This window comes from Drosophila simulans, chromosome 2R (genome assembly GCF_016746395.2).
Source record: "Drosophila simulans strain w501 chromosome 2R, Prin_Dsim_3.1, whole genome shotgun sequence".
In the NCBI taxonomy this organism is placed as follows: Eukaryota; Metazoa; Arthropoda; class Insecta; order Diptera; family Drosophilidae; genus Drosophila; species Drosophila simulans.
In genome coordinates, this window is record NC_052521.2 from 1543961 (window position 1) to 1552402 (window position 8442).

Below are 8442 nucleotides of genomic sequence, written 5' to 3' on the forward strand. Positions count from 1 at the left end.
CTCTCGGTTTTTTCTATGCAATACATATAAGCCGGCAGCGCTGGTAGTTTTTATTTACTCACTCTTTGTTTCTTTTTTGCAGTCAAATACCTTTTTTGTTGTTGCCGATATTCACAAGAAATAAAATTTATAACGTTTCCCAAATTAAGGCAGAGTTTTAATTGGAATCAACGATAAACAAAGAACAATCAATTAGGTATGTATGAAAGCTAAATCATTTATTAAATGTGTATTATTATATACAGACAAATTAAGCTGGTCTTAGCTAGAGCACCTTTATTGAAATCGGAAACCAAACGGGGATTAGTCTGCTGGAAACTAGGATTCCGATCAGCTCGTCGTGAAACCGCCTGTCTCGCACAGGCATTGCAGCCTGGAAACTGGTCAGGATGAGAAAGAGTATCAGGGCTAAAATACATAGTTCACAAGTGTGTTTCAAAACGTTACCCACTATAACGCCCACAAAAACGTTACCCAATATAACGCCCACCTGTCACCTTGGCACAACTATTTTATGCATGTTCAATTAGCGACAACACACTACAAAAAGCTGTTAGGCCCACCTCTTATTTGTGCTTATTAATTGAGCTACATACAATTTGAAATTATAAAATTGTATAGAATATAGAAAATATTCAAAATTATAGGGAAGCCCACATCGTTCATTTACCACTGTTCCGTTTTAGCAACTACCTTTTTGAAGTCATCTTGCCTTACAGGGGGTAGTTAATAGTATAGGAATAGGAACTCTCATGCAGTTGAATAATGGGAAAATCAACTGATCTCATTTTATTACAATTGGTACGTGTTGTTTTAACACAAGTTATTCAAAACTTATTGCATTCGACTCTAATGTAACTCAGAAAAATGAGTCAATGAGAAAGTGTAGTGGTCCCCGTGAAACAAATATATATTTTTTATAAATCCCTGTATTTATTGGATTTATGTGCATAAATAACTATGTTAGATTAACCTATATGCTTTGCATTATTTAAATACATAAATGGTGGTTAACTAACAACAAACAAGGTAGAAGAAGCCTCAGAACTTTATTTTTATTTGTTTTTCGGTATGAAGCATTGGCGACTTTTGACACCAAAAATAGACTTTTTCGCATCTTATATATTATACATATAATAATTATGAAAATGTATAGTGTGCAGTGGTAAACATCTAAGTGGAATTCAATCTGTTCATTAATAAAGGGAATTTTTTGTGTACCAGTATAATTTATAATGATTTCTTATATTGGCAAAGTTTTCCTAACAAAGACGTCTTTTATCGAACCAACAACTTCAATGTTTTGCTATAAGCGCAATTATACTTATGTATACACGTTACTCGTATAGTAACATGTTGTATTTTACATATGTACAGTGTGCCACATAAATCTTGCTACTATAAACTAAAAGTCATATTTAGCTTAACAATGTTACAAAAAAAAACATTTATGTTGTTTTCTTAAGAACAACATCAAACTCAAATAACACGCATTTGGCATTGTTCTTATTTAAATTGGCTTATCAATTGAGCTATATACAACTAGTTATATTAATATTCAATGAAAATATATTAAAATAGGTACATATAAAACAAGAGAGAATGCTATAGTTGAGTTCCCCAACTATCAAATACTCGTTACCCAGCTAGTGTGAATGCGATCTCGAAATTTCATCATATTTTTAAGATATCGATAGATATTGGGGAATAGAATGAAAATAAAATTTTAAAATTTTAAAAATGTGAGCGTGACCGGATTGGCGGCATTAGGGCGTTAGAGTGGGCGTGGAAAAAAGTTTTTTTTTTTTTTGTAAATCGATAGAAATTTACAAGACTATTTAAAATGTGAAAAAATATCAACGCATATTTCAAAAGTGTGGGCGTGGCAGTTTTGTGTGGTTTGTGGGCGTGGCAGTTTTGTGTGGTTTGTGGGCGTGGCAACATGGGTCGACAAACCTGCGCTGCGTCTAATCTGCAGAATCTCAACCTTCTAGCTTTTATAGTTCGTGTTTAAAACTGAATTCCAATTCAAATATTGTTGGGGTGTACGCAGACATATGCGAGTGAGTAATAAGCAATAATAATAAAACTATTTTATAATAGTTGAGTTCCATTGTTAAATAAAAAAAAAAATGGAAGTACATATGTAGGAAGTTGATTTTTAGCAATGCAGATTCATGTGGCGCTTACATATGTTCTACAATTTTATTACAGATCCTATACTAAATAAGTATGTATATATTAAGTTATTGTGAAACTAATCTTTTTTATTTGATTAATGTTTAAGGGTCTACAAAAGGATATATTTCACGGAAGGCAAATATACATTTATTTTTTAAGGATCAGCCAGTTGGATAGCAAACCCAAGAACAATGCTCAGACTTTTTGAATCGGAGCGAATGATAGCTTGCCTGTTTTATATTCAAATACTTCAAGGAAGATATATTATAAATCAACAAAACCTAATAAGACACAATTCTGCGTAATTCTATATTCTATATATGGTAACGCTATCGATGACTTGAATTTTTATGTATCACATAAATTTAATTCATAAATCATGAAGTTACTTGAAAGTTCACGTTTTGAGGCTATTAACAACGCTCTTTCTATTCAAACAAGTGGCATCACGATTTTTGGAAGGATAGAAAGTTACTCATGGTATGTTTATTTAGTTACATAAAAATATTTTTTAATTTATCTTCATTATAGCAAAATGGTTGCGGCCGAGAAAGTATTGTATAAACGATTTACAGCAGATTCTCATGGGCATGACCTTCAGGCGTTATCACCTCCACAAACGTTGACTGACTTTTCACCCAACTTTCGTCGAAACAACAGTCAATCTGGAGATGAAGGCATAACTCTTTGCGATACCATTTCCAGAAAAACATTGTTTTATTTAATTGCTACCTTAAATGCATCATTTGAACCAGACTACGATTTTTCTGAAGCAAAGGTACATTTCTATTATAAGTGTAGATCTTTTTGTTTATTCTAAAACTTTTTAAAGTCTCATGAATTTAGCAAAGAGCCGTCATTGCAGTGGGTTATGAACTCAATCCATGCAAATTTATCGGCATTAGCGGGAGATCAGTATCAAGCTATACGTCAACCATTATGGTCTGCAGTTGACGACGAAGTGATCCTATCAGAGTGTGACATATACAGTTATAATCCAGATCTAAGTTGCGATCCTTTTGGCGAACCAGGCTGCTTGTGGTCATTTAATTATTTCTTTTATAATAAGAAATTAAAACGAATTGTTTTTTTTACAAGTCGAGCAGTGAAGTAAGTAAAACCTTTTGTAAACTTAAATTCTTAATTGAATTTCTTTATTTTAGTTCTCTTTACGCCGGTGAAACCTTACCCTTTTCGATGGAAGATGAAGTGTACTGAGAAAGTGTTTACACCAGTTTAAAATATTTTAAAGCTTCTCTTTTATTATTAAATGTATCTTTAAATAATGTTCATGTATGCTTCATTACATCAAGTAATTCGAAACAAATTCGAAAAAATACTAAGTGCATTTCTATATTTCAGTATAGAATCAAGAGAGAACGCTATAGTCGAGTTCCCTGACTATCAGATACCTGTTACTCAGCTAGTCCAAGTGGGACCTAGAATTTTCGACATTTTTCAGGAATATCGGTAGAAATTGGCGCAAATAAATTAATTTTATTGCCTGGATAAATTAGTGCAGCTTTTAGGGGTCAAAGTAAGCGTAGAAAAAATGTTTTTTTTTTTTTTGTTTTTTTTTTCATATAAAAATTTACTAATAAACTATTACAACAATCAAAAAATATCAGTTCAGGCTTGCCAGTTTTGGGCGGTTGGTGGGCGTAAGAGTGCGAGTCGTAGCATTATTCGACGTGAAGAGATGAAACTGGTGGAATAACGATTGGTCGTTTAATTGTCATACAGTTAACGGCTTCTGACTCATTTCTTTATAATGCTAAAGTAGAGGCAATGAATCATCAGTTATCATCCCGATCATCCCATTTAATTGGATTGCAGATCTCCGCGCTCCGATGAACCGTAGACAGGTGATGCCAATACAAATCAATGCACAACAAATCGCTGCTGCGATAAATATTAGGCGATGTGAATGATCGGTATAAATTTCTCTCCCGAACTCTTTGATGAACTCCAAGTTACGTTCACTCAGCTGGTAAAGATAGGGGAGATTCAGAATATCTCTGTTGGCGGTGATATTCAATGATGGGGAACTAGCTACCCCTGGAGCTCGTATTTGGGTCTTGTAGTGATTTAAAAAGGTGGTGTCATTTATCACGACGCGATCGTTGAAGGTAATGAGATGTGTGTCACGTAAATAGACTTCTGTTCCGTTGTCCACCGTTACCCTACCTGGCCGGTCATTGATGATGATGATTCCGTCATCCACGCGGGTAAGAGGGTGTAGGTCGCTTGGTTGTGACTCGCAATGCGCTAGAACGCCTGCGTGTAATTCCCTGGCGCATGAGCTGTTCGTTGATAGTTGGCAAAAGGTAGCTCCCGGTGTTGGGGTGCAGTTTTTGCACAGTTTGCTACCATGTTGTCGGTTATTCGCAGCATAACCCCTTTGCGGGTGACCGGGAAAATAGTGACCTTCTTACAAGATAATGTTATTTTGGGGAATTTGATAATGAAGTGTTTTATGTTAGAGGATTGTAATATTTTTACAGACGATGCGGACATAAGATCCCCTATGGGGGTATCTGTGGGTTCTTTCAGCCAAACTGATTTTAGGATATTTGGACTGACAATAATGTTTTTCGCCAGTGTTACATCCAACATTAAATATTGTAACTCTATCAATAGTATTCTATTCCTAGCCAGCAGTGTCTCTTATAAATTTGTATTCTAGTATTAATTTTGATTTGCCTATTGTTTGACTGTGTCAACTGCCACTCTGTGAACCTAACTCTTAACGAATCCAGCGTGTCCCGAAGGTGCGAGGTGTCCACTTCTAGCAACTTCCTCATGTGAGACTGTGGAAATATCTCGTTCATGCTGCTTGTTTCTTCTAATACGCGCATGTATTCCGAAAGATTTGTCGAGTGGGTCACGTACGCGAGCTCCTCCCCCACACCAGGATCTCTCCATCTATGATGGGGATGTACCTTGCTTGTGAATAGTTAGTGATGTGCGCTGACTCCAATGACAGTGAGAGGAGGATGAACATTCTGCGGCTGTGGAAATGTATTTTTTTAGTCGCTTTTTCTTGTTCGCTGAGGTTTATCCCATCACCAATTATTTTTATCATAAAACTCAAACATCGTGCCTTTGGCAACGGACTTAATGTCTATTAAATGGAAATTTGCCAAACAGCTGATTATAGGAAGTAATAATAAAAAGCTTAAAATTAAGCGAGAGAGTCATTTTAAGTTGTCTTTCTGGACCACCCTCCCTTCAATGATGACCGTGGTCCCCAGGTCTGCTTGAATGGCTTTTTCCTCACACAGGGAGTGAGTTTATTGCCAAGCCTTCTTTAAGTTTGGACCAAAACCTTTTCGCCCACTTCGAAGACTCTGTTTTGTCGAGATGCATTCCCTCTAGACCTTATCGCGTCTTGTGCACTCTTAATTTGGTCAGCAATCCGTTCTTGTGTGTCGTCCGTGGATTCTTGTATTGCGTCGACTGGCCTCTTATCGATGACCGAATGGATTGATTTGTTATACCTGGTAGTGGCTAACAAGATTATCTCCACAGTATCACTTATGCCATTGTCAATTTTCAGGCACCTGGCGAGCTCTAGTAAAGTGCTGTGAACTTGCCCGTTTGAGACACTGTTAAGGGGTGGCGCATTCGTGATGCTTCATTCGCATTCGTGTGCGATTTTAACGATGGCTTGTTGTCGCAGTAAATTACCTTGGCCTTTGGGAAGAAATTCACGACCTGTAACATTCATATCCTCAATTGTTCTTGACGGCACATGCTGTACGACGGCGAATTTCGAAAACTTGTCAATGCAAGTGAGAAAATATTTGTTATCAGTTTAGAAAATGTCTATGTGTAGCATTTCTCCTACATCAGAAGGAATCGGTGACTCTCCAATTTTTTTCGGATGCCTATCATACTTGGCTTTCGCGCATGTTTTGCAGTTTTGGACAACTTCATTGGCCAGTTTGGCCATTTTTTGGAAATAGTACTCTGTGAGAACCTGTTTCACATTTTCTTGGGCTGACCGGTGGGCCCTATTGTGTTCTGCTAATATGACTTCCCTCCTTTCCTCGACCGCAAAAATGTCTGTAACACGCTTTTTGCAGTGCCAAAATTTTGTAGTCGGGAATCTCCGCACTAAGGCGTCTTGCACTGTTGCTATCGTGTGAAAATCGCAATGGAGGGTGTTTACGCCCTTGGGGAATGACTCCTTGTCGGTGAAGTTGATTGCATGTCGTTTCAAGGCAACAGCAACCAAATTTTCTTCTCCCGGTAAATGGGCTCTTCGCTAGTCGTTCTAATCGTGGCCACTACCGATGGGTTATATGGCAGGGCCTCGTTGGGATCTGCGAAGGCGTTTTTTCGGCTTTTGATCATCCCCAGAAATGCCTTCTTCGCCAAAGGTGGTGCATCTGCGCACTCCACGTTAGTGAAGTTGACGTCAGTGCATTTACGTTGAGAGGAACTTTCCTCTTTTAACTCCCAGTCTTGTGGTCTGGCAGACTAATAAATAAAAGTATGTTTTACGACGCTTAGTCGGAGTTGACAAGCTGCCACTCTTTATTCTACTAAATAAAAATTCAAACTGAAACTTAAAATTATTCTTAAAGTGTTTGCCGGCTGCGTACGGGTTTCCGGCCCAATGCTGGGTCAGCACTTTGATATTATATTTTATACACTGAGCCAACTGTTCTAGTTCGTTGGCTTGTGTTAACATACACAAGGGCAAACCTGGACGCCCAATGAAGCAGTACTATGTACTTGGTGCTATGGTTGTAAGAGACGTACCAATTCCATTGACGTACGCAGAGTCCAAAAATTGTGAGTATGCCTCTCAATGGAGTGAGGCGATGCAGTGTGAATATGATGCACTGGTATCTAACAAGACATGGCAGATCGCAGAATTACCGAATACCCATAAGACGATTGGATGCAAGTGTGAAGCGTGGTGCTGAAGGCTGTATTGATCGATTCAACAGCGTAGCAATTGCTATAAGACGGCTCATAATTGAACTTGGCTGCGGCGATGTCGAAACTCCAACCGTTGTTTACGGCGATAGCTTATGCGCGCAACAATTGTCAAAGAACCCTGTACATCATGCAAGGACCAAGCATTATATACGTTATGATTTTGTTCAGGAGATTGTGGATAAAGGTCAAATTGTTTTAAAGTATGCTTCAACAGAAATAATGATAGCAGATGTACTAACCAAAAATTTGTATAATAAATAAATGGATCAGCGTAATCACACAGTGTTGAAATGGTAGTGCCTCTGTAATTGGAATCCTCGGTAGTTAAGCTTTGAATTGCTGTGCTGTTTGTGTGCGTTGCCAAAAGCATTTCTTGCAGTCGGCGATCAGTTTTCTTATTAGATTTTCTTATTAGATTCTTATTAGATTACCAACAAATCAAGAAAGGGCGCGCTCCTGCTCCCCCGCTCTCTTAGCTCCGACAGAAGCCCCGCTACCTCCAACAACAACAGCTGGAGATAGACCGACAGCCCGCTCTACCTCGTCATCGGCTGCACCAGCTCACGCTCAGACTGAGTCAGCGAAAGCAAAACCGCAAGCAATAAACGGTACTGCTGCACTACCAGCAAGACAAAACGAAAACGTAAACAAAAAAGCTGGGTCGACCTGGCAGACTGGAATGGACCGCTACATTACAATAAAGCGAAAGCTCAGCCCGGCAAAATCAGATCTGGAAAACAAGCCGAAAAATACACGCGACAACTCTACCTTGATCAAAAATGTAGCCCCTGCAAATACCAACAGATTTGCCTTGCTGGTAGATACCGCTGAGGACGTACCGCTGGGATCCGCTGATATCGAACCGAAGAAAACAAAACCTCCGCCAATATACATCCGCGAGAAGAGCACAAGCGGTTTTGTAAATACTTTGATTGGCCTTATTGGAAAATATAGCTTTCATATAATTCCCCTCGTAAGAGGTACTATCAATGAAATCAAACTACAGACGAAAACGGAGGACAACTACAGAAAAGTCACAAACTATTTTACCGCACAAAAAATAGGCTTCTACACCTACCAGCTTAAAAGCAGCAAGGGCCTGCAAGTAGTCCTGAAGGGCATTGAGTCAGATGTTACGCCCGAAGAGATAACTGAGGCGCTAAAGGAAAAGGGATTTTACGCCAAAAGCGTGTTCAATATCAAAAACAGAAACAGGCAACCCCAACCACTCTTCAAGATTGAGCTTGAACCAGAAAACAAGCCTCCTAGAAAAACGAGGTTCACCCAATTTACAAACTCCAGCTCCTT

The 8442-nt window shown here is 38.5% G+C and overlaps 1 protein-coding gene across 4 annotated transcripts; it reads left to right on the plus strand.

The window, feature by feature from the left end:
• Positions 1-674: 674 nt before the first annotated feature.
• LOC27209260 (repressor of RNA polymerase III transcription MAF1 homolog) lies at positions 675-3520 on the plus strand. 4 transcript variants are annotated; one of them, XM_016184717.3, is made up of 5 exons: positions 675-801; positions 2288-2661; positions 2713-2959; positions 3014-3291; positions 3345-3520. In XM_016184717.3, exons 2-5 carry the CDS (start codon positions 2561-2563, stop codon positions 3397-3399), a joined length of 681 nt encoding a protein of 226 aa, XP_016033115.1. In that variant the 5' UTR covers positions 675-801; positions 2288-2560; the 3' UTR covers positions 3400-3520. The 4 variants fall into 4 exon arrangements, with proteins under 4 accessions (XP_016033115.1, XP_039147388.1, XP_016033114.1 ...); XM_039291454.2 differs by having other exon boundaries at positions 751-801; positions 2288-2316; XM_016184716.3 differs by having other exon boundaries at positions 764-1029.
• Positions 3521-8442: the final 4922 nt, after the last annotated feature.